General features: G+C 36.1%; 2 protein-coding genes across 3 annotated transcripts in view; one reads left to right on the forward strand and one right to left on the reverse strand.

Moving 5' to 3' along the window:
• Positions 1-5,747, forward strand: part of UBA6 (ubiquitin like modifier activating enzyme 6) — an 85,076-nt gene extending 79,329 nt beyond the window's left edge. The window contains exons 31-33 of one of the 2 annotated variants that reach the window (XM_007193546.2): positions 540-627; positions 811-905; positions 2,703-5,747. In XM_007193546.2, the coding sequence (XP_007193608.2) occupies positions 540-627; positions 811-905; positions 2,703-2,838 (319 nt within the window). In that variant the 3' untranslated portion in view covers positions 2,839-5,747. The remainder of the gene's footprint in view (positions 1-539; positions 628-810; positions 906-2,702) is intronic. The other variant, XM_057546869.1, reaches the window with a different exon arrangement.
• Positions 5,748-12,913: 7,166 nt separating this feature from the next.
• Positions 12,914-26,814, reverse strand: part of STAP1 (signal transducing adaptor family member 1) — a 44,396-nt gene continuing 30,495 nt past the window's right edge. Inside the window, exons 7-9 of the mRNA XM_007193545.2 lie at positions 22,479-22,548; positions 20,126-20,222; positions 12,914-12,975 (exon numbers count right to left, since the gene is read on the reverse strand). Coding sequence (XP_007193607.2) covers positions 12,914-12,975; positions 20,126-20,222; positions 22,479-22,548 — 229 coding nt within the window. The remainder of the gene's footprint in view (positions 12,976-20,125; positions 20,223-22,478; positions 22,549-26,814) is intronic.

Raw genomic sequence — 26,814 nt, forward strand, 5'->3', positions numbered from 1 at the left:
GGTAACAACCAAAAATTTGAAAACTATTACCTTGGCAAGAGTGTGAGAAAGCACTCTCATACATTACTGATGAGAGTATAAAATAATATAACCCATATTAAGGCAAATATAGCACTATATTTCAAACTTGCAGATACATTTGCACTCATCTCAAATGATATATGTACAGGATATTCATTCTGGCATTGTTTATCATAGCCAAAGATTGGAACAACCTAAGTGTCTCGTAATAGGAGACTGGAACATCCACACAGTGAAACTCATGCAACTGTTTAAAGAGAGAAACGGAACTCTCTTGCTAAGACATACTGATCTATAATAAGACACTGGAAAGATAAACAAGGTACTGATGAAAGTGGTTACCTGTGTGGTGTGATGGGGAAGTAAGATGGAATTATGGAATATTTTGTTATATTTTCCTTTTTTATTCCCACATTAATATCTAGCTAAATCACAAATAGTGGACTTCTGGGGTTTTTTATTATTAGTAAAGGGAAGAAAATTTAAATGTTTTTGTTCTGAATATTTTTCTACAACAGAAATGGAATATCATTTACAATTTGGGACAGATGGATTATACATGGAAAAGAAGAGTTCACCCTCTTGGATTTCATAAATGCAGTCAAAGTGAGACAATTATTCATTAGTTGCTTTGAGTCTGTTAGTTTTATACATAATTTCATTAGAGGTTTTTATAAATATTATTTAGCAGGAGTTTTCTCTCTTTTTACTGGTTGTAAAACGTTGTCATTCAGCATTTTATATTTGGGTGGAGCTTTGATTGTTTCTCTTTTGGGTATTCACTTTTAGGAGAAGTACGGAATTGAGCCAACAATGGTGGTACAGGGAGTCAAAATGCTTTATGTTCCTGTAATGCCTGGTCATGCAAAAAGATTGAAGTTAACGTAAGTATTGAACATTATATGCAAGAGATTCTCAAAAGTTGAAATATAAGTTGGATGCACACTAGAAAATTAAATATAGAGGTTATTGAAGTTCAGATAAAAATATGTGATTTACTCTTATCTAATGACAGTAATAAAGACAGTGAATCTGCCAAGCTCCACAGGCTACCTATCAAGTGAGATTTATAGGATTATAATACCCTTGTGAGTTTATTATCGTTCAGGGTCAGCTTATAAGCTAATAGGCTTAGAAACCTGATTTGGTCAATATACCAAGTAAAAGTAGATCCACCTCTTATATGCAAACACATAAGGACTAGGCTTGTGAGACTGAAGTGGTTTTTTAAAATGCCGAATTGTTATTTTCATTTATTCAACAGATTTTTTTAAAGAATGCCTGCTATGTACCAGGTACTTTTGTAAACATTAGGGATACAACAGTGAGCAAAGCAGAGTCCCTGCCCTGCTCGAGGAGTTTGCATAACAATTAAATATGTATGTCAGATGGTGATAAGTGCTGTGGAAAAATAAAGCAGAATAAGGAGGTGTTAAGTTGCTACAGTATATTGGGCAATCTAGGTATTCCCTCTGCCTGTCATATATTTTTTTTTTTTTTTTGGTTAAAGATTTATTTATTTATTTTATACTTATTTTTGGCTGTGTTGGGTCTCTGTTGCTGCGTGCAGGCTTTCTCTAGTTGTGGCAAGAGGAGGCTACTCTTCATTGCGCTGCACGTGCTTCTCATTACGGTGGCTTCTCTTGCGGAGCACAGGCTCTAGGCATGCGGGCTTCAGTAGTTATGGCTCGTGGGCTCAGTAGTTGTGGCTCATGGGCTCTAGAGCACAGGCTCAGTAGTTGTGGCGCACGGGCTTAGTTGCTCCGAGGCATGTGGGATCTTTCTGGACCAGGGCTCGAACCCGTGTCCCCTGCATTGGCAGGCAGATTCTTAACCACTGCGCCACTAGGGAAGTCCCTGCCTGTCATATTCTGATGTGAAAGGCTGACATTTGAGCAGAGACCTAAAGGAAGAGAGGGAGGAAAACAGCCAGTCTTTACAGTGGTCTGCAAGGCCCTAAATTATCTAGTTCCCACTTACCCTTCCAAGTTCCTTTCATACTTCTCTCTCCTTGCTCACAATATTCCAGTTATACTGGCCTCCTTACTTTTCCTTGAACATTCCAGTCTCCAACATGCGACCTTTGCTCTAGTTTTTCCCTCTGCTTGCAACTCTTTCTGAGATGGCCATCTGACTAACTCTCACCTCTGGTCTTTGCACTTCCTGAAGAGGCCTCTCTGAACCCTATTTAATACTGCATCCTGTCTGGTACCCCAGCCTAGCATGCCTAATCCCTTTTACACTGCTCTACTTTTCCTCTTTCTCATAGCATTTATCACTGTCTAACGGTTACTGTATTATTTATTGTCTCTCCCCTCCCACCAATATAAGCTTCATTCACAAGGGCAGGGATCTATATTTGATATATTCAGTTTTTAAAAGCATTTCTCACATTTTAGGTTTTTTTCTGTGGAGTTTTTGGTTTTGGTTTTTGTTTTTAAATAAGTGGTCTGTATTCCTTATCATTACCAGCAAAGGTAAAAATTGATTAACTGTTAGGTAAAAGAATGTCTTGATTTTAGAGCTTTTAGTAAAGAAAATAATTATATGAAAGCAGATGAATTATTAGATTTAAAAATAAATTTAAACAAGCCCAGATTCTTTGGACAACATTATCACCAAATCACTCTTTCATTTTACAAAATTTACCAAATTATTTTTCCTTGCTTATTTTTCCTTAGAATGCATAAACTTGTGAAACCTTCTACTGAAAAGAAATATGTGGATCTTACTGTGTCATTTGCTCCAGATACTGATGGAGATGAAGATTTACCTGGACCTCCAGTAAGATACTACTTTAGTCATGACACTGATTAACAGAAGTTGTCTTAAATTTAGGACTACTTGATTTTGGAAAGAATGCACTTATTCAGGAGCTTAAAAAGTCAGCTCATAACGCTATGGATTTCTCTTTGATGAAGCCTTAATTTAAGGGAAACATCAGTAAAAAACTACAGTGAAGAATTGTAAAGCATTTTGAAGCATAGTATACACATGTGTAGTGCCTCATATGTGGATGTGCCCACAAGCAACTTCAAACTGGAATGCTGTTTACAATGCTTACCAAAAAATTGTGTATTAACCTCTTTGGATGAAAAGAAGGAAAAAAATATGTATCTAAGACCAGAAGAAATAAAAGATCAAGAAATTGAAAATAACAAATGCAACTATCCAAAAAGTTTAATCCCATTTTATGAAATTCTTTTTGTTTAGTATTTGAGGCCCATTTTTCTATACAAACAGTGTTTGGCTCCCTGCACCTCTCATGATGAGGCTTTGAATTTAACACCAATGGAGGAGGGATGGTAGCAGTGGATGAAGAGTAGTTACTCTTAAAACTTTAAAAGTTACAGTTTACTGACATGTTACCTCTGCTGATTTAACCAGAGTTTGTTATATCACTGTCTCCCCCAAATCAGGATCTTTTCTGATAGCACCAGTGTTGTAAGTCATGAGCACATCAGATGACAGGTGTTAACTGGGACTAAATGTTAACAATAGCATATGGACTCTGACAACCTGCTTAGAGAATCCATGAATGTGAACAGATAAATATGGCTAGTCATTTGATTCTTTAGTATGCCTTCTAGTGTGGCTATTTTATTTATTTGGAACTCTAAACCTGATTGTCATAGTATATAAGACTAAAAGGTTTTGTAAAGGGAGTGTCCTTAGAAGTAGATGAAAAGTAGAAATTAAAAAATTATCACTAGTTGAGTCTTGATTTTTTTTCTTCCAACAGCCTAATGGACAGAAAAAATAATAATAAATTAATATTTTATTTTAAAGGGAAATGTATTATTTAATTCTACATTCCCAGAAAGGGAGTTGACAAAGATAAAAATTTATTTTTTTAGGTCTTTACTGATAGAAACTTTCTGTTTTCTGATATGAGCTATTGCATATGTTCATAGAAATGCTTTCATTAAAATAACATAAAGTGTACTCAACACTGTAAACTCAGTGAAAACAGCAAGTGTTTCTTTTATTTCCAAGGCTGTCATGCATTCTAAAGCAATTGGCATTTTATAACCACAGAAAGTCATTTCCCTCTAGCTGCTTTTCTTCTGCTCTTCTGTTCAAACCATTAATAGGTACTTTGATAAATTAAAAACTAGATTCACATCAGTATTACTCCAGTTTGGTATCTTTTTATATTCTCTACCTAACTTTCCTTTTATTTCACTTACAAATAGTTTAAATTACTTAGCCAACCAGCTGTATTGTTCCATTCTTTTGTAAAAGTATCATCCAATTGGGAAAATATATTTAGGAGTGGAGGGTGAATTTGTATGATTAAAGGGTAGTCTGCGTTGGAGGTGAGGATAAGTGGACGGGATAAGTTTAAAGGAAATTGGCTACCTTTGAAATAAGCAATTAATTTTGGTTCGTCATATCCTACCCTCTCCTATCATGTATATTGCAAATATAATGCTTAAAATTAATATTACTTAAAATTGAATCCAGGAATATCAAAGTTCTATGGTTTGGAACTTTAGAGGCCAGCAGCAGTAAAAGCACTTTCCTATAAGAAGTCTGTTCCCACTTTTTTGTTTTGTGCTCTATGACAATAACTGATATTTTCCAGGTAGCCATTCAGTAATTCTCAACTATGATCTAGTAGCTTGCTTATATTTGACCTAAATCTCCACATCTCTTCAGAAGTAAATTTAGAACAAAACCGTGCTATCAATTCTTATTTATAGAGATCAGCGCTTTAGCAGATATAAATAAAATCAGTAAGGATTAAGTTCATTTTGTGATTAAATCTGAAACCATTTTGTCATTGCTTTTTTTTCTGTAACGGTTATTGCCATTAGTTTCTTCTGTATAGTTCTAGTAGGCTGGAAAAGCCAGCGTGAATTTAATGACAGTTCTTTTTCATTATCTGTTTTATTTCTGTACCATGAGATCAGTGCTGGTGATTGAAATACCAGGTACAAAAATTAATGATTTGATTTTGTATGGTACCACTGAGTGATTTTTTACTTATTAAAAATAAATTAAGAAATTTGACGATATCTTTGTAAATTCTGTTCCGTAGTTGACTCCAGAGATTCCAATTTTATTATTCATTTTGTGAGTAGTGTTGCTTTGGTGTTTCCTAGTTTTCAAGTTTTGCAATCATGGAGATAGAACACTCACTGGATATGGAGAGACATTACTTCAGAGTGCTTTTAGCTCCTGGAAATTCTTTTAAAACAATTGAGAAATTGTAAAACCTAGAAGATCTGGTAAATCCCAGACTGTTGGTTGGGGATTTCCGAAGTCCATTCCTTTTTAGAGTTCACAGCAGTATGTTACACATCTATAAGTTCCTCTAAATTGTCGCAAAGAACTTGGATGTAGATGTGTATCTTTATTTTTATTTTTTATGTATCATGGCACTCCCTGGTGGTGCCAGTGACAAGACATAAAAACGTCAGCAGTGTTTGGAGTCCACTATTTTATAATTAGTAAAATGAAGACAGAAAGAAAATTGTTCTCTTGAGATCTTGAGGGAAATATTCTCTTTACCTAATAATCCTTTCAACTGCAATGAATATTATCAAAAATTCATTGTGATTGTAAATATATAACCATTTAGTATACAATCATTAGGTATGGGCTTAACTATTTTACTTTTAACAAATTCAAAACATAAATCAGGAAGTTGCAATCTTGGGGGTCACAGGAAGTAATCAGTAGGTAATTTGTTCATTTTTGTCTTGCCTTGTCTTAGCTTTGTTTATTTAAGAAATATATATTCATATATATATACATATATGTATGTGTGTGTGTATATATATATATTCAAAAGAGTATATAAAATACAAATACACAGTTTAAGGAATAACTTTAAAGTAACTACTTGCATAACCAGCTCTCAAATCAATAGAACATTGACAGCAGCCCAGAAACTCCCCTTGCGGTCCCTTCCCAATCACAACCAGCTTCCCCACACATACTCTCTAGCAGTTAGCACTTTTCTACCTTTTGTGATAACTGTGTCTTTGTTTTTATTTATAGTGTTACCACCTATGTATGTACCTAAACAATACATACAGTTTACTTTTGTTGTTTTTGAACTTTATGTAAATAGAATCAATACATTCATTTGTGGCTGCTTCTTTCATTCAACATGGGATTCATCCATGTGGTTGCTTGTAACAATACTTCATTCATCGTCATTGATGTATAATTTTACCTTTGTGTTAATATACAACTGTTTATTTATTCATTCTATTGACTGTGGACAATTGGGATGTTTGGGGGGTGGGTAATCACAGTTCCACAATGAACATTATTTTATGTATTGCCTAGTGTAACTAAGGTATATGTGCCTAGGAATGGAATTCCTTGGTCAAAGGATATTCATGTCTTAAATTTTATTAGATAATAACAAAGTTTTTCCTGAGCAATAGAGATGTCGTGTTTTCCCACTTTGCTCATCTCTGGTGTTAACAGATTTTTTTTTTTAATTTTGCCAATCTGTTGGATGTGCAGTTATATCTCGTTGAAGCTTTACTCTGCATTTCCCTAATTACTCTTGAAATTAAGCACCTTTTTATATGTTTGTTGGCCACTCTTTCTTTTTTGTGAAGTGACTTTTCAATTCTTTTGTCCATTTTCTGGTTGTGTTGGCAGGTTTTTTTTCCTCCTTGATTCATAAAAGATCTTTATAAATCCTGTTCTTAGTTGGCTATATAATTGCAAATATTTTTTCCCACTCTGGCTTGCCTTTCCCTCTCTTTATGATGCTCTTTGTTAAAAAGAATTTGTTAATGGTCAGGTACTGCGAAGTGTCAATTTTTTGTTTTAAGGCTAGATTTTTTTGTGAGTTTTAAAAAAACTGTTCTCTAGAGCCACAAATTCATGAAGATACTCCTCTACATTGTCTTCTAAAGCTTTAATTTTGACTTCCCCATTTTAAGTTTTTAATTCAAGAGGAATTAATTTTGTGTACGCTAGGAAGTGTCTCACCATCATTTACTGAAGTCTGTTCTTTTCTGCAGTGCCACCAAAGTCATATGTCATATCCATATATGTATATGTCTCTTGCTGGATTTCTTGTTCCTTCTTTTCTATCCCTGTGATGGTATACTTCTTCATCACAATAGCTGATACATTGTTTTTGATATTTGGCAGAACAAGTCCTCCCAACTTATAGTTCTGTAAAAGTGTCTTGGTTATTTTTAGCCCTTTATATTTTCAGTTCTCAAATTTCTAATTTCAAACATGTAAATCTATCACTTAGCAGTTTCTAATTGTCCTGCTGAAATTTTATATCTTTTATCTACCTGGACATGAAAAGCATGATTATTTTATAGTCTGTGTTTAATAATTCCCAAATCTGAAGCTCTCCTGGGGTCTCTTTTTATATTTTTGTTTCTGCTAATTCTTATTTATCTTGTATCCTTGTATGTGTGGTTATCTTTTTTTTTTTTTCACACACACACACACTGTATTTTATTTTTACAAGAGAAAAATAGACTGACACCAAGCATTGTACATGGATGACCACAACAAAAGCAACAATGATTGCAATTACCAAACATGAAACACACTCATACTATGTCATAATATTGACATTCAGTCCAGTAATCCTCCACTGTAACAGCTCCTTTACTTTGCAGTGAAAATTGATTTGTATATTCTTTGCCTCTGAGTCCTTGTGGGATTTTTTTTTTTTAATTCAAACAGAAAGTCTGTGTGGTTATCTTTAATTGTATGCCAATATTATATTTGAAAGCTTGCTTGTAGAAATATAGTTGACCCTTGAACAACACAAATTTGAACTGCCTGGGTCCACTTATGTGTGGATTTTTTTTTCACTAAATACTACATACTACAGTATTATATGATTTGTGGAAATGGAACTTCGGTTACAGAGGACTGACTGTAAAGTCATAAGCAGATTTTCAACTGTGCAGAGGGTTAGTGTCCTAATTCCCGTGTTGTTCAAAGATCAACTGCGATTTGATGCCCAATAAGATATTTTCATCCTCCACAGAGTTTTTTTATATGCTCTACTAGGCACTTGGGCACTAGTAATTCAGGATCATTTTGACCCAATTTCAGAAACTGAGATTTTCTGAGTCATCCATGTGACTCAGAGCTGAGCTAACTGTACTAGTGCCCTTACTTCGTGTTAATCCTTACTTCAGAAACTCTCCAGGCTTACTAAGTGTGGATTTGGGTTACCAGAGCTAGTGCCCCCACCTCTTGGCTGGCACTACATTCTACCTTTGAATCCCAAGTCCCTTAGCTCTGCTCAGCTTCTCAGTAGCCTCTTAAAAATCTGCAAAATCTCCCAGGGTACAAGTGGTCACAAATGAAGAATTCATTTCCTTTATGAATTTCTATTTTCTCCCAGATATTAACTTGATAATTATTCACTAACTTAGCTTTCTAATATCATCCAATACTTTTTCAAATATATTTGAAATATTTCTAAATATTCTCAAGTGAGAATGTTAAATCCAAATTACTCAGCCCACTTTATTTTCTGTTGATTATGTGTAAAGTGTAATTGATATCTTTGTATTGCTTCTGTATCTAGAAACTTACTAAACTCTAATGATGCTTGTAAGTTATTTGCAAATTCTTTTGGATAGTCTACATAATCTTTAAATAGGGACAGTGATTTGTTTTTTCTGAGATCCAAATTTTGGTTTTATTAATCCTCTCTATGTTTGTTTTCTGTTTCATTAATTTCTGCTTTTATCAATATTACTTATTTTTTCTATTTTGTTTGGAGTTTTTTATTGTTCTTGTTTCTAATTTCTTGCGGTAGATGCTTACCTCATTCATTTTCAGCCTTTATTTTCCATTTTTCATTAGGGGTTGTTCCTCTTCAACTCTTGGGTTTTTTAGGAGAGTGTTCCTTCATTACTGACATAGAGTTTGGATTTGGGGGTTTTTTTTAAATCCAATTTGATATTCTTTGTCTTTTAACTGGAACACTAAAGCCATTTACATTTAATATCATGACTAATAGATTTATGTCTGCCATTTTATTTTATGGGGGTTTGTTTTTTGTCTAGCTTGTTCTATGATTCTTTTTCTCTATTCTCTTGCCTTTTTAAATTTGTATTTACTTTTGTTTTTTAATTCCATTTATGCCAATTATTAACTGTCTCTCAATTCTAGACAACCTTCTGTATTCTGGAACTTTGCAAACTATATTTCTCCTTCACCATCTAGCTTCCTTTAGGTTCCACAAATAGGGGGGCACTAGAAGGAGACTGGAAAGCTGGAGAACGGGAGAAGAGACTTGACCATTGCCATTTGCTTCCTGATCATCATCATCACCTCAGCAATGGCTTTTCTCCCAGTAGTTGTGGTTGGTTCCCAGGGTCTACCTTTTTTCTGGCTCTCTGCAGGGTATCTGTTCTAGGTTTCCAGGTTCTAATAATCCTACTTTCTTCCCTTTAATAGTTGTGTCCCTTGCTGACATTTTGACTTCTCACAAAACCTGTTTAACCAATTCCTTATGTTAAATTCTTTCTTAATATAAATAATACGGTTTCTCTTTTCCTGAACTATACACATTTTTTTCTTTACTACTTTAGTGGCTTTTATTTTTTGATGATTACCCTATATTACAACATGCATATTCAGATTAAGTCAGACCAAAGTTAATCATTATCTTTACATTTGGGAAGATTATAATTTCCAAAGATAGCCACAGCGATATTTGTAGTCTCACATGCTTTTCTAGAAGCTTGCCACCCCCCAACCACCATCAAGCAACAGAATGTTTCCACTTACTTTGAAACAAGAATTTATGACTACCTCAACTAATACAACAGAATGCAGCATATGTTATTGCACAACTTCAAGGTTAGATCATAAAAGATTATATGGCATCTGCATGGCTGGCTCTCAATCTCTTTTGCTTGCTCTTTCCCTCTTGGAAAGCTCACCCTTGTAATCCAGATACCATGTTGTGAGGAAGCCTAAACTAGCCCCCAGGAGAGAAACTGAGACCCCTAACCTACAGTCAGCATCAGGTGTCAGACATATGAGTAAGCAAGTTTTCAAGTGATTCCAGGCCCCAGACTTCATGGAGCAGAGACAAGCCATCCCTGCTGTGCCCAGCTGAATTCCTGCCCCACAGAATCTGTGAACATGGATTGTTCATGCAACTTAGTTTGGGGATTATTTGTTACCCAGACGTAATAACTAGAACAACTGTCTAACTAGCAGCTTGCATACTATGGTCATGTATTTTATTTGTTTTGTATTTTAATTCCATTGTCAAGTACTTCAACGTCTTTTAATTCTATAGACTTTATTATTTTCTTATATAGTCAATGTTTATATTTATACACACACATATATATCACTTTCTTTACTCTTTATTCTCCTTTGTGCCTCAGGCTTACCATCTGGAATCAATTTCTTTCTACTTGAAATATTTCCTCTAGAATTTCATATTGTGACAGTCCACTGGTAGCATACTTGCTCATGATTTCTTTGTCTGAAAATATCTTTATTTTGCTCTCATTCTGCAGAGGTATGTTTGCTGAATGTAAAATTCTAATTTGGCCTTTATTATCTTTCAACATGTTGGAAATATTTTTCTACTCTCTTAAGACTTCCTCTTTGGCTCTTGAGTCAACTGTCAAGCTAAATATTGCATCTCAAAAACAAATATCTGCTTTCATTGTATGTGGTATAATTATGTGTCTGGGTATGGATTTCTTTTGTTAATCCTGTTTAGGATTTGTTCAGCTCTTTGAATCTAGATTTGTGCCTTTTGTTAGTTCATTACTCCTTCACATATTGCCTATATCCCCATTCTCTTTTCTTATATGAGGATTCTCATTACACGTGGCAGACTTACTCTGCCTTCCATATATTTATCACCCTCTCTTCTGTATTTTCCAATTGTTTTTGTCTTGTCAGGATTTATACTGTATAATTTCTTCTGACACATATTCTACTTTACTTCTCTTCATCTGTTTCATACATACTATTAAATCCATCCATTTTGTTTTTAATTTTGGTTGTATTTTTCAGTCCTATAAGTTCTATTTGGTTCTCTTTTTTAAAACTGCTAGAACACTTTTTATAGTTTCCCATCCTCTGCAGATATTGTCTAACATGTATTTAAACTATGAGGGCCATTTTATGGTTTCGTCAATTTCAATTTCTGCAGTTTTTGTGGCTCTTTTCCTGTTGTTTCTCCCAGCTCAATGTGTTGGTGGCCTTCTATTAGACTCTCCACCTTGGTCAGGCCCTGGGCTTTGATTTCTTTCTCCCTGTCCATTCCTTTCACTTTATTGCAGTCAACCACTTTGCCTCACTATCTTCAAGAGTTCATTTTTTTAAGCGTCCTATATTAAGAACTGCATTTCTTTTAGATTGCAAGAATTCATTCTTAACATTTGAGATGGTAACAAATTGGAGCTCTTGAGTCTCTTGTTGCTTATCTATATTTGGACTAACTTAATTGTGAGGCCCTTGAGAATAAGAGATAGATAGGTCGATCTTTTGTAATCTATGCATCAGTTAACAGTTGATATTACAGTAGATTTCAGAGAAGTATTTCACAAACTTTATTGTGTGTAGTAAACTTTATTGTGATGTGTTTTAAAAGAGCAGATTTCTGGACCAACCCCCAGAAATTAATTCACTCAGTCTGAGGGCTGCTTAGGAGTCTGCATATTTTTAGGCATCCTAGATAACTCATTGAATGAGTTTGCTAGGGCTGCCATAACAAATACCACAGACTGAGTGGCTTAAACAACGGAAATATATTTCTTCAGTTGCAGAGGCTAAAAGTCCAAGATTGATGTGTCAGTAGAGTTGATTTCTTCTGAGGCCTTTCTTGTTGGCTTTGTTGATGGTCATCTTCTCCCTCTGTCTCACGTAGTCTTTCTTCTGTGTGTGTTTGTGATCTACTCTCCTCTTCTTATAAAGATACATCTTTATAAGGTGTTGGAGCTAAGAGGACCTTAAGAATCCATTGCTAACCCCTTCATTTTTTCAGATGAAGAAACCAAAGAAGCCAAACATTGAAATAATTAGAACCAGGAGTAGAATATAAGCCATATCTTTTGATTCTTAGTTGATTCCCAGTTTGAATGACCATCAATTTAGAAGCCTGTTTTTCAAGAAAAAAAAGTTTATGAAAAAATGTCCCTGAGATTTTGGTTCAGTAGATCTTGTGTGGGGCTGAAGAATTAGTATTTTTAAGGAATTCTAAGTGATTAGTCTCATACTGTGTTGTATTTGTGAAATGGGTGATTATGTAGCCTTTTACCATCCTTATAAATTAATGTTTTTTACAAAAGGAGGTATGGGTTGACTTTGAGCCAGCGAAGAGACAACTTGAGGGAAAACATGGAAAATGATAAATTTCACTTATTGCCAATAACCAAAAAGTGTGGCATAGAGTATTTCCGTTGGGAAAGGACTTCTCCTAGTACTTTTCATGTCTCTAGTTTTTAGCTGGGTAATTAAAATAACTTAAAATTTCATAAATTGGTCAAATCAGATTTTAACAAAATCTTGTGAGGATTTTTTGGAATTGCTAGAATTTATGAGAACTAGAGAATCTGCTGTGGAGATTGTATAGAGGTAAATGTATTAAACTGAAGCCCTGGGAAATAAAAACTCCATTTAGAAAGGACCATATGTTTTCAACTTATATCAGTGCATGGGAATGCATATATCTATGAGTTACCCTCACAGCCATATACTATGGTTTTCTAGTAAATTGTTTTCATTCTGATAAGATAATGAAATTGTATGCTGCAGTGTTTAATTCTGGTATCCAAGTAAGTGACTTTGTAATCAGGATCAGGAAGATAGAGATAATTTTCTTTAAAAGTAATATCTTCCTTTTGAAAATAATAAATTACCAAGATACATGAAAGTATAATAGTTTTACCATTTTATTTTATGCAATATGTAGATTTTTCTTCAACCTCTCTCTTCTCCCTTCTGTGGTGGATTCTTGGCCTAGAAATTGTGGGTGGGAAAGCTTGATTGAACCAATGTGGAAGAGGGTAGTTCTTTATTTTCAACATGAACAATTTTCCTGCTTGTACTTGAAAGCTTCAGCAGTATGTGTCAGAGTGGATTTTCACCTTTTTTGTAGTTTTTCTTAGAAAGTCCTATTTCCACTCTCATTTACTCTTCCAGTTTACTCTTCCATCATCATTCTGCTTTTGAAAGAAAATATATTACTCTACAGAAGACAGTGTGACTATCTGAAGTCTCTCTTCATGTTTCCTTCTAACTCTGTTCATCTGTCATTCCCTACTCCTATAACAAGGGAATCTAAAATGCAGGGAGGTTGATAATTTGTTCCTGATCACAAAGCAAGCTGAACCAGTTCAGCCACCAGAATAATAGTAATAGCAGAGAACTAAACTAAAGAAACCACTGCCTAAGTCCCAGGCTAATTCCTGAGATATACATGCGTAAGAGAGCCCCAAAGCAACATACCAAAGATTTTGAAACTGAACTGATATTGGAACACTTCCCAGAGAAAGTAAGGCAAAATTAATTCAATCTAATCAGGAGGATTGCCTGCTTAAAAGAAAAATCTCCAGAGGATTTTAATAGGACCCAGAGGCTCATGACATAATATTCAAATTAAAATATCCAAGATACAATTAAAAATTACTTGGTAAACAAAGAGGCAAAAAAACGAGACCACTTCTTAAGGGAAAAGACAACAGATGCCAACACTAAAATAACCAAGATATTGAAATTGTCAAAGATTTTGAAGAGCTATGCTCCATAAGGTGGTGATAAATATTCTTAAAACAAACAGTAAGATAGATGTTCTCTACAAAGGAAGAAAAATTATACCAAGCAGAAATTTTCAAAATAAAACTGAAATTAAAAAGATCACTGGATAGATTCAGTAGAAGTTCTTCAAGTTGAAGATAAATGATACCACAGGAAAAAGAAAGAGCAATAGGTGGGAGTTATCTAGGTAATAATAGACTACTTTTCTCACATTCTTTACTATGTTTATAACAATTGAAAGCAAAAATTATAATGCTTGTTGGGGTTTTCAGTGTTAGGTAGATGTAATATATATGACAACTATAACATGGAGGGGAGAGTAAAGGGACCTATATGGTTGCAAGTCACTACTGGTTACAAACAAGTTACAGTTGCAACCCACCCTCAAGATACAGGGTTTACACAGTGTGTGAATACCAGGAAATGGGAATCGTGGTAACCAATAGAATATGGCAAAGGTGATGGGATGTCAATACCATCGTTATGTTACATTGCATAAGACTCCACCTTGCTAGTAGATTTGCTCAATAGTCCCTCCTTCCTTCTCCCTACCTCCATCTCAATTGGTATCTTTGAAGAAGCTGGCTGCTATGAATCCTAGAGCTGCAAGAAGTGAATTCTCCAAACAACCTGATTTGAAAATGGATCCTTCCAGGTCAAGTCTCAGATGAAAACCCAGTCCTAGCCAACACCTTGATCGCAACTTTGCAAAAGCCCCAGCTAAGCCAGGTCCAGACTCCTAACCCACAGACACAGGAAAGGATGGAGTGAGGGGAGAGAGAATATGAATATACACAAATATTTATCACTGGAGCTGCAGAACCACTAAGAAGGTTTTTTAAAGAGGTTTCAGAAATGAACGTGGATTTGGATTTAAGCTTCACTTACTAGCTTCGTGTGTGACTTCTTTAAATGTATGTGAAAACTAAAGTGTTGCTTTTCTTGATTATAAAATGGAGATAGATAGTATATCTTCCTCATAAGATTCTTGGGAGCAGTAAGGCAAGATGATTCATGTAATCCTGGCTCTTCACATAGAGCCTGGAATGTAGTACATGTACAGTTAATTGTGATGGTCCTTTTGTGTTTCTGAGAGTGACAGTTTTCCTCTGGGAAACAGAATATTGCTTCCTCCTTCCCCAATGCTATGCTTAGGCATTCAGTCATCCATTTATTCCACCAACATCCATCAGTTTCCACTCTGTACCAGGCCCTGGGTCAGAAGACTATTTATTGAAGACTCAGAAAAAATGAACCAATTCCTTGAAAGACAGTACCAAAATACTCTCAAGAAAAAAATAGATAACCTGAATTGTCCTACATCTAAATTCAATTAAAGAAACTGAATTCATAGTTTAAAACCTTCCAGCAAAGAAATCTTCAGGCCTATAGGGTGAATTCTACCAAATATTTAAGGAAGAAATAATACCAATTCTACACACATCTTCCAGACTACAAAGAAAAGAGACTACTTCTCAGCTCATTTTTTGATGCCAGCATTGCATTAATACCAAAACTAGACAAAATTGTTTTGAAAAACAGATAATACATATGATCAAGTGGGTATATGCAAGGCTGGTTCAAAAATGGAAAATCTATCAATTCACCATATTAATCAAATAAAAGGAAAAATCATGATCATCTCAATAGGTACAGAAAAATCATTTGACAAAATTCAACATCCTTTCATGATTCAAAAACAAAAATAAAACTACTTCAGCAAACCAGTAATTGAAGGAAACTTCCTCAGTTTGATAAAGGGCATTTTAAAAATAATAATAATAATAAAAAAACTATAGCCAACATCATACTTATTAGTAAAAGGTGGAATGTTTTTCCTTTAAAACTGGGAGCAAGACAAGGATGTCCACTCTTACCATTTCAATTCATCATTGTTCTAGACAGTCCAGCCAGTAAGTACAATAATACAAGAAAAATAAAAGGTATCCAGATTGGACAACATGAACTGAAACTGTCTCTAGTCACAGGTAACATGATTTCTACATATAAAATTCCAAGGAATCAACAACCCAAAAAAAGGCTTTTAGAAATGAATAAGTGATATTAGCAAAATCTTGGAATATAAGATCAATATACAAAAATTATATTTCTATATAATACCAATGAACAATTGGAGTTGAGAATTTTTCAAACAGTACCATTTAGAGTAGCACCAAAAAATTAAATACTTAGCTATTAATCTAACGAAATATGTGCAGGCTCTGTATGCTGAAAACTACAAAAGCATTGTAAAAGAAAGACAACATAAATAAATGGAGGGATATACTTCTTTCTCGATTGGAAGACTCAGTGTTCTCAAGATGTCACTTCTCCCTGAATTGATTTATAGATTCAACAAAATCCAAATCAAAACCCAGGAGAATTTTTCTGTAGATAACAACAAGCTGATTCTAAAACTTAAACTAAAAGGCAAAGAAACTAGATTGGTCCAAACAATTTTAAGAAGAATAAAGTTAGACTTATACCTCTTGATTTCAAGAATTACTATAAAGCTACAGTAATCAAGATAGTGTGCTGTTGGCACAAGGGTAGGAACATAATCATTGGAAACTGATTCACAAAAAACATGTTGAATCGATTTTTTATGAAGGTGTAGAGGCTATTTAATGAAGAAAGGATGATCTTTATAAACAAATGGTCCTAGAACAATTACATATCTAAATGCAAATGAACCTTGACTCATCCCTCACACCTTAAACAAAAATTCCAAATGGATCATAGACCTAAATTAAAACATAAAACTAGGAATTCCCTGGCGATCCAGTGGTTAGGACTCAGCACTTTCACTGCCAGGGCCTGGGTTCGATCCCTGGTCGGGGAACTAAGATCCCACAAGCTGTGTGGTATGGCCAAAAATAAATAAAACTGTAACACTTCTAAAAGAAAACATAAGAAAAAAGTCTTCATGATCTTGGGTTAGGCAAAGAATTCTCAGCTACAACACCAAAAGTTCAATCCATAGAAGCAAAAATTGATAAATTGTACTTCATCAAAATTTAAGACTCTGCCTTGCAAAAGATGCTGTTAAAAGAATGAAAAAAAATTTGTTAATCACATATCTGACAAAGGACTTGTACTCAGAATATGAACAGAACTGTCAAAATTCCACCATAAGAAAACAACCCAATAAAAATATGGGCAAGATATTTAGGCCTATATTTTACCAAATTAGATATATGAATGGCAAATAGCACATGAAAAGATGCTCAGCATCCTTAATTGTTAGGGAAATGCATATTAAAACTACAGAGATACCACTACAAACTTACTAGAATAACTTTTTTTTTTAAACATCTTTATAGGAGTATAATTGCTTTACAATGTTGTGTTAGTTTCTGCTGTATAACAAAGTGACTCAGCTATATGTATACATATATACCCATATCCCTTCCCTCTGGCGCCTCCCTCCCCCCCCCATCCCACCCTCTAGGTGGTCACAAAGCACCGAGCTGATCTCCCTGTGCTATGCAGGTGCTTCCCACTAGCTATCTATTTTACATTTGGTAGTGTATATATGTCCATGCCACTCTCTCAGTCCGTCCCAGCTTACCCTTCCCCCCTCCCCATGTCCTCAAGTCCATTCTCTACATCTGCGTCTAGAATAACTTTTTTAAAGATAATATGAAGTGCTGGCAAGGATGCAACCAGAGCTTTCAGACATTGATGGTAGAGATGTAAAAAGGTGGGACCACCTGTGAGAAGAGTTTTACAGTTTCTTATAAAAAGTTAGACATATACTTATGACCCAGTAATCTCATTCCTAGATACTTTACCAAAGTGAAATGAAGACTTATTTTCACACAAAAATCTGCATATAAATATTTATATAGCTTAATAATTTCACAAAACTGGAAACAACCCTAATATATTTAAATTGGTGAATGGATAAACAAACTGGTACCTCCCTACAGAAAAATACGGTTCATAAATAAAAAAGAGTGAGCTCTAATACACAACACTTGTGTGAATCTATACATTATAATGAGTGAAAGAAATCAATCTCGGAAGGTTCCATACTGTGATTTCATTTATATGACATTCTGGAAAAATGCTAAACTATAGGAATGGAAACAGATCAGTGGTTGCCAGGGATTGTGTGTGAGAAGAAGGGTTGACTAAAAAGGAAGAACATTAGGGTTTTTTTTGAGATGATGCAACTTTCTGTGCCTTGATTGTGGTGATAGTTGTCAAAACTCATAGAACTATACACCAAAAAGAATTTTATTTATACAAATTAGATAATTTTTTAAAAGAAAGGAAGAAAAATAACCCCTGTACATAAGATACAGTAATCAAGATAGTGTGCTGTTGGCAAACGGGTGGGAACATAATCATTGGAATCATTCAGTTCACAGCTTCTTCTATATGAAAAGCTCCAAGAGGGCCATACTTTGTTCTCAACACTAAGAATTCCTAGCCCAAGTACATGCGGCTACCCTTCCCTCCTTAACTACTCCGAGTTCTCATGTGAGAGAACATGGGCTAACCTCCTCCAGGATTAGAGACCACATGAAGAGAGAGGTTCAGCCAGCCCCAGCTGACCACCAGCACCAGATGTGCGAATGAGCCCAACTTGGACCCTGCAGCTCCAGTCAAGCCACCAGCTGGTTATAGTCCTGTGAATGACACCAGGTGAGACTAGCAGAAGAACTGCCCAACTGAATCCAGTCCAAACTGCTGATGTGCAGAGTCACGAGCAAATAAAGCGGTTGTTGATTTAACCACCATGGTTTAGGGGCAGTTTGTTACACAGCATTAGATAACTGACACAATATCATCCATAGAGGAGGCAAATTATATTGGATCCCTCACCCCTGTTTTTTTTTTTTTTTAATTATTTTAGAGATGTTACAGGAAATCCTTTCATCTCTGGGGGGAAAAAAAAGAAAACCACATTAATAGCACATTCCCAGAGATTTCTATTAGGTGGTATTTTCCTGCATAAAGCCCAGGCAATGTATTATGCTGACATATCTATAATAACATGTTCATCCTTTGTGGTTATATTTTAAGATAGAGAAGGTCAAAGATGAGAAGGAGAGAGCTGACGGGACCAATAATCTGTAGTTGACAAAGTGAGACTAAGGGGGGACATGGTGGCAGTTTTTAAATATTTGATGGGCTTTTTAAAACCATGTGTTGTTTTAAAGCCAAAAGTTGGATTAATATGTATAAGTTAAAGGAAGAATGTTTCAGACTCAGTAGTAGAAATAATTATCTAAAATGAGAGCTGACCAAAAGTGAACAATGCTGTGTCAAAAATCAGTGAGGTGGCTGTCATTAAGAATTTACAAACTGGTCACATCTTAGATATGTTTTCTGTATTGAGTGTGCAGGTGATTCCTATACAGAATGAGACACTATACTAGATAATTTTCTAAAGTTCCTTCAGACTCTGAGTTTACTAAAATTATTTGGCATCACAAGAGTCATACCCATGTTTTAAAACTTGGACCTTTAAAGCTTGCCATCCTTTTAATTAGTGAGACTTTCCAGATATGCCCTGATGCCGGTAACCAAACCAAGTTGTTTTGCCTCATAATCTGTAGATATTTTTTCTCTCCTGCTTACAGCTTGTCAAGTGACCATGTGCACCAGGGATTGTTTCAAAGGATGGAAAGAAACTGTCACATCCAGCCTGCCCTGCTTTGCCAAAAACTGGACTACAAACAGGGCCAGCTTTGTGGTCATGTGAACTGTGTACTTGCACTGGGTCTCATGCTTGGTTTAATGGTCTGCTACCACTGTTTTGAAATTCTTCATAACTTATGAACAAGGGGCCCCACAGCCAATCCTAACTGCGATCTTCATCTGTAGTTCCTCACTACCCACCCACTACTTGTTATCTTGCACTCTGCCTTCTGCCTTTACAGTGGAATAAGATCGCACTCTCAAGTCATCTATTGCCTAATGACCAATCCCCATAGTGTCCCCTTAATCCTCGTCCATTTTCATGTCTCAAGCATCTGACATTGTTGACAGACCATACCTTTAAATTCCCTGTTTGGTTTCCGTGACTCTGTATGGCTTTCTTCTCATCAAATTTGTTTGATAAAGTTGATAAAGTTGAGTAGAATGATGGAATGAAGTTAATAGTCACAATACATGCCTCAGGATTTGTTTCTCTAGAGTGGGCATATACTGTATCCACCAGGAGTTATTGGTACTTCCCTTATTTTCACAGGTTCAGCGACAAAATGATTTCCAAATGGATAAATTTAAAGGCTGAACTATATAATCCTACCTGGTTGGTATTACAAATCATATATAGGTTTTTTTGTTGTTGTTTTGTTTTCCTTTTCTTAATATAGCAATGAAATGAAGAACATACCAAGGGTTTCATCAGTTGAATATATAAATGGCCGTAAATTTCCTCGAGTCTCCTTCACGAAATAATCAATGACGCTGAAAAGATTTGGGAGTGTTACCTGTATACAGAGAATGAGAGAAGGCTCAGTGTCACCTGTGTAAAGATAGAGTAAGAGAAAGCTCAAATGAAATTTAATGGAGATTACTGTGTATTTCCTATCCTCCAGAAAATTGTGTCAATTCCTCACTTTAACAGCTTGCTGAATGGCCAAGGTTTTACCTACCCATGCATTTTCTTTCTCCTTTATAACCGTATCTAATTCCCTATTAAGAAATTACCCCTTTCCTATTGTATACAATTTGGTGGACAATAATTAGTTACTCTGCTCTTTCCCAGTTACTGTATGAGAATGTGATTCAAGTTAGGCCCAAAAAAGCTCCCTTCCTGAAATTTGAACTAGAGTAGAGGATCAAGAAAGCAGATTCCTAATCAGATGATGCTTAGTACAAGTAACTGCTTCCTAGTCCCTGAAGGTTTTCTTGCCTTCCAGTCATTCTGTGGGCTTCCTATGTTCTTAAATTCTTTTTTTTTTTTTTGCTTGTTAACCATAATTGCTTTCTTCTGCTTGAAACTAAAGACCCCCTTTAAAGCCAGAGAACTTAGCATTTTAATATCTCATTGTAACAGGCTAATTTACTTGGCTAGGAGTAACTAAAATGTCTTGCTACCCCCTAAGCCAATATTTTTTGACAAGTAAAACCAGGTTAAACCTGAATATCCCTGGTAAACTTAAAGAGGAAAAAGAATTCACGGAATGACAACCTGGTTGAAGGGTAGGATTGGGGAGTATGAAAGGTGAAAGAATAATCCAGGCTGTTCACTTTGTGTACACTAGGGACTGTTGGGGCTAATGACAGATAAATGAGCCCCAGTTCACCTGTTGCAGAGGCACATTCTTCCTCCCCAGCCATTCTTCCAGTCACTTGGTTATTTGCATTATCCTTCAGCAATCTAATTCTCTGTTTCCTTCATTAGAATTTCTAAAAGCCCAGTCAGGCGTGGACATGAGAACTGAAAATCTCTGGGAGGCATTTATGGCAAAGATGTAAGTGGGGTATATGAAGCAGCAGCTGTCTTGCTCTTGGTAAAGGTCTGCACTCTAAGGGTTATGGCCAGACCAGAAGAAATTCAACGCTACACTCCCTTTCTCTGGTCAGTACAATGGGCCTGGAGAGGGAGAGGAACTAGGAGCTCAGTTTTAGAGAAGATATCATAAACATCTTCAAGACCCATCGAATCCATTTAAGTGATAGCACTTTCCTGACCCAATCTTCCCACCACTGCAGCCTGAGATTACAGATGCTTCCTTTCCCCAGCATCCTGGACCACAGGCCACATTACTTCATTGTCATTGGCTGAAACCAGTGTAAATACCAGTTTTTCCACCTGTATAATAGGTGTTACCTCAGGGTAATGATAAAGATTAAATTAGATGGCGTGTGTGAAGTATTTGGCTCTGTGCCTAACATAGTATCGAATAGTTATGACTACAAGTCAGTTGGGGTAGGAGAGGGGTTGAAGACAAGGAAGAAATCCTCTCTTCACTACTTGTTACTATTAAGAGGGGAATTTCTGAACTTCTGCATGGTGGGTATTAAAGGACCAGGCATTTAAAGATTTTTTTTCCCATTAGAAATAAGCACATTGGGGGCTTCCCTGGTGGCACAGTGGTTAGCAATCCGCCTGCCAATGCAGGGGACACAGGTTCGAGCCCTGGTCCGGGAAGATCCCACATGCCATGGAGCAACTAAACCCTTGCGCCACAACTACCGAGCCTGCGAGCCACAACTACTGAAGCCCGCGCGCCTAGAGCCCATACTCCGCAACAAGAGAAGCCACCGCAATGAGAAGCCTGTGCACCGCAACGAAGAGTAGCCCCCGCTCTCTGCAACTAGAGAAAGCCCGCGCACAACAACGAAGACCCAACGCAGCCAAAAATAAATAAATTTATAAATAAATAAATAAGCACATTGGAATACTTATATACTTCTAATTGGAGTATGTAAAATAGATGCTTAACAAAAATATTTTTCTCTCCCTGAGACAATTATATTGATAAAGATCTTCAGAGAAAGAAAGAAGTGGAAAGAATTGATAGCAGATGATCTTCTACTCTGCCTCCCCCACCTGCTCTTGCATCTTGTTTTTCACCCTGGATGTCTGCTACCTTCAGGACCCCTTAACATGGCTGTTTTTCGCCAGCACTATGTTCCTAGGCAAGGAGTCTGCTTTTCCACCTTACTTTGAATTCTATAAGGCAGGTTTGGGAGGAAGCAGGAGAAAATTAATCAACAAAAAAGAAATAGTTACTTACAGGTTTTTCCAATTCAATCGTGTAGTTTTTTCCTACACTCAGCACTTTGTAGTGCTTGATTCTTGGCAGGCTAAAAAAAAAAAAGTTCATCTTCATTTAAGTGTACTTACTATTGGGTCAAATCAAACTAAAGTGAGTATAAAATATCACCTGTACAGTAAAACTATGTTCCCATTACTCTATTTTTTCTATGTCTCGTTTTGGGGGTTTATACACTAGGGATATAGGAAACCTGGGTCATTGAGTGGATGAATGAGAAAGAATAACCAAGATATAAAATAGACAATATTATAAAATCCTATGTAGGCATATACACATCAAATCTATATTCTCTATATTAAAAGGGAAGTAGAAAGGATTAACTGAAAGCAAATTCCTTTCTTCATCACTATTCCTATGAGAATGCCCTCAGTAGCTGTTCTTCCTGCTAGCCGTATACCACCGTGGATAATCTGCTAACTTCAGGGCTGACTTAGAGATATGGAAAATGGTAGGTGTTAAGTATTATACGGACATGTAGGTGAGGATGTAAGTATAGTAGATGAATCCTAATGTCTTCCTCTTCTGTAGTGACACAGCACTAAATTATTACCACCCTAGATATATGGTATTTTTTGACTAGAACTGCTTAAGAATAAGGAGCACATTCAATTCCCTTTTGTACTCCAGCGTTAGGCACACAGTAAATATTTATAAAACTGAATTTTAAAAAATATTTGGGGGACTTCCCTGGTGGTGCAGTGGTTAAGGATCCACCTGCCAATGCAGGGGACACAGGTTCAAGCCCTGCTCCGGGAAGATCCCACATGCTGTGGAGCAACTGAGCCCGTGCACCACAACTACTGAGCCTGTGCTCTAGAGCCCGTGAGCCACAAGTACTGAAGCCCACACGCCACAACTACTGAAGCCCGCGCTCCTAGAGCCTGCGCTCTGCAACAAGAGAAGCCACCACAACGAGAAGCCTACACACTGCAACGAAGAGTAGCCCCCACTCGCCACAACTAGAGAAAGCCCACGTGCAGCAACAAAGACCCAACACAGCCAAAATAAATAAATAAATTTATTTTTTTAAAAAAATATTAGGAACCCATCTAATAGTGCTGTTTGCTAGAACTAATTTATACTGAGAGCAGAAGCCAGTATGTTTGCCTTGATTCATATGGCAGTAGTGTCAGGACCAAGACTTTTTCTAATGTTGAAAAGTTAATAGCATTTATTACGCCTCCATTGCTTGAAAGACAAACTAATTCAACATCTGTCCAGTTTACAGAAGCTGCCTAAGCAAAATTGTTTATCAGGTTAAGTTTGTCTACAAGGCCTCCCACGTTCTTTTTCATCACTCCTCTCTCCATTTCCAGGTCACATTCCTCTGGGACTGGACTACAGTTCTACTTAAGGGACTCTCATTATCTACTGTAATATCCAAATCTTCTCTTAATTGGATATCACATTGGAAAACAGCTAACAATTTTTTCCAATCACTTTAGAGCTTTATTCTCAAAACATGGGATAAAACCTAACCCTACCCTCTTCCCTCTTAAGGAAAACCAAAAATTATTTTCTAGTGCTGAACCTTCAGGAATCAGTCACAAGCTGGTGAAGGAAAACTTTGGATGGAGGAAATCCTACAACTACCCTCTTTTGGGGTGGCTGACTCTGGCTTTGGCTTTGTCTTTGTCTTTTTCCCTACATGAAAAGACCTTTATAATCATACTTTTGAAAACTCTCACCAATTCCCATTAGAATTTTTTTATTCCTATGACGTAAGTGATTATTATTCCTTGGAAGACTGATAGAAAGCTTGAAAGGCATGGCCTTTATAACAAGAAAGATCTAGGTTCAAATTCTGGTTCTGCTGTATGAACTCTCTGAGCCTCATTTCTTCATCTATAAAATGGAAATGGTGATGCCTGTTTCACAGTGCTGTTGTGAATTAATGTTTGAAAAATCCTTAGTATTGTACAATGTCTGTCACATGTAGACAGTAAATTATAACTATGTTGTACTACTTTTTAAATGCATTTTTTTAGTAGTTTCTGTAATTCTCAGTTTCTTCACTTGTGAAACATGGAAAATACTGTCTGTCTCAGTTTTTATTGTGCCTGAAGGAAATGTTTGTCAAGCACTTAACAGAGGACCCACAAATGTACCCCATAAGTGGGGACAGTGATTGTTGTTGTTAATAATAGCCATCATATCATCATCATCAACATCATCATCATTATCATCCATGGCAAAGCTGTGGGAGGAAAAGCAGCAATAGTTAACAGAGTCTCTTGGAACTTTTGACTAATAGGACTAAGTGCTAAGGCAGAAAATAAGGTAGAAAAAAAATTCCATTGAAGTCACTTAGGTTTTGACTCTCATTTCAGACCTGTGTTTTTCTTTCATATTTTTTTTTCCAAAGGAATAAAGAGAAAGGGGAAAAAACTAGATTGATAAAATTTGCTATATTGAGGTTTCCTGATTACAACCTCAAAAAAGAAGTAACCTGTCTTTAAAAAAATATATGTGGCTTTAAATATGGTTATAAATACTGTTCCTAGCTCCTGACCCAAATTTTTGCAGAGGAATGAATTTTGGGTAAATATTTTCTATTGCTTTCTTGGCTAATGGCTTTCCAAAGTGTTTATACTTCTAGCTTGCCACGTACTCATAACAATTTTAAGAAAACAAAACCAAATTATGAAGTTTGTTGTAAGAACAGCTTTATGTCTAATGAAGTCACACACCACTGGGCTGGGTAAAAGTGGATGATATTTTACATCAAGAGAGGAGTCACCTGATAATTTGCCATTGAAGGACTTTTGCTTCTTCCTGAGAACTAAAATCTTTTCTCCAGTTGATTTGTTAACAGATGGAGATAATTTTACTTTCAAGTACTGCTTTGTAAACCAACTTATCCTTTTTAGCTAGTGTTTTACCAGGCACACTGGTCTAAACTTGCATGGCTGAACATTTCTCCTACAACCTGTAAGAGAGTGAATTGGTTTTGTGGGTAACAGGTGCTTCCTAATGGTCTAGACTTCTGCCAAAGTCTTTACAGACTACTGCGATACAGTCTAACCAGCTAAACTTCTACTACTCTCTACAATTGCTATTCTTTAAAATTGTGACCTGTTAAACAGAATATATTAAATCCAGGCATTCCAAAAGACCTGTTTTGAGGCATTAGAGAACACATATGATAATCCTTAACATCATAGATATATCTGGCTCATAAGGAATATTTGTGCAAAAACAGTTAAAATTTTTCCTAGCCACTTTCATGTATAAACTATTCCCCAAAGCCTAAATAAGCACATACTGACTCCAGTATTAGAATGCTCTAGTTTGACCACTCTACCTCACTCTTTGCTTTCTAAATATAAACTTTTCTTGAGAGTGGAGGGATGATCAGTTTTATGAAATGTCATAAACTTTTATGACCATTAGCTGTACAAGCATGAATTTCTATGTGAATTTAAACTGGAAGTATGTTTACTAAAAATAGACTTATGTAATTTTGATATGAACTCCTTTGCCAGACTCTTTCTAATGAGGTTAAATATAACTTAAATACAATATGAATAAAAACTGTGACATCAGATCTATATCCTAAGTATAGAAACTCATTGCATTTGGTCACAACCCATATTTACAACAGAAAACGCTGTTATTTCTCATAGCTCACTCGTTCGGAAAATGCAAATCAAAAGTTGGTCTAGGGCTTCCCTGGTGGCGCAGTGGTTGAGAATCTGCCTGCTAATGCAGGGGACACGGGTTCGAGCCCTGGTCTGGGAAGATCCCACATGCCACGGAGCAGCTGGGCCCGTGAGCTACAATTGCTGAGCCTGCGCGTCTGGAGCCTGTGCCCCGCGACGGGAGGGGCCGCGATAGAGAAAGGCCCGCGCACCGCGATGAAGAGCGGTCCCCGCACCGCGATGAAGAGTGGCCCCCGCTTGCCGCAACTGGAGAAAGCCCTCGCACGAACCGAAGACCCAACACAGCCAAAAATAAATAAATAAATAAATAAATAAGAAAATCCTTTAAAAAAAAAAAAACTCTCATGATTTTAAAAAAAAAAAAAAAAAAAAAAAGAATAAAGCTGCTATAAACATCCATGTGCAGGTTTTTATAAAAAAAAAAAAAAAAAAGTTGGTCTAATTTAGACCACCTTAAAAGAGATCTTGCTGCTATTGTGCAGGAAATATACAGTCTTTAAAGAGCCACTAGATCTCAGGATTTTGTTCATTTCATGCAGAACAGTAGCACAGGGTTCACATACAAATGGATCAAACACTCAATCCAACCAAGAAAAGAAAAGTATGAAAGAAAAAAGTCACTTTCTTGTGTG

The sequence above is a fragment of the Balaenoptera acutorostrata genome, chromosome 5, assembly GCF_949987535.1.
Source record: "Balaenoptera acutorostrata chromosome 5, mBalAcu1.1, whole genome shotgun sequence".
In the NCBI taxonomy this organism is placed as follows: Eukaryota; Metazoa; Chordata; class Mammalia; order Artiodactyla; family Balaenopteridae; genus Balaenoptera; species Balaenoptera acutorostrata.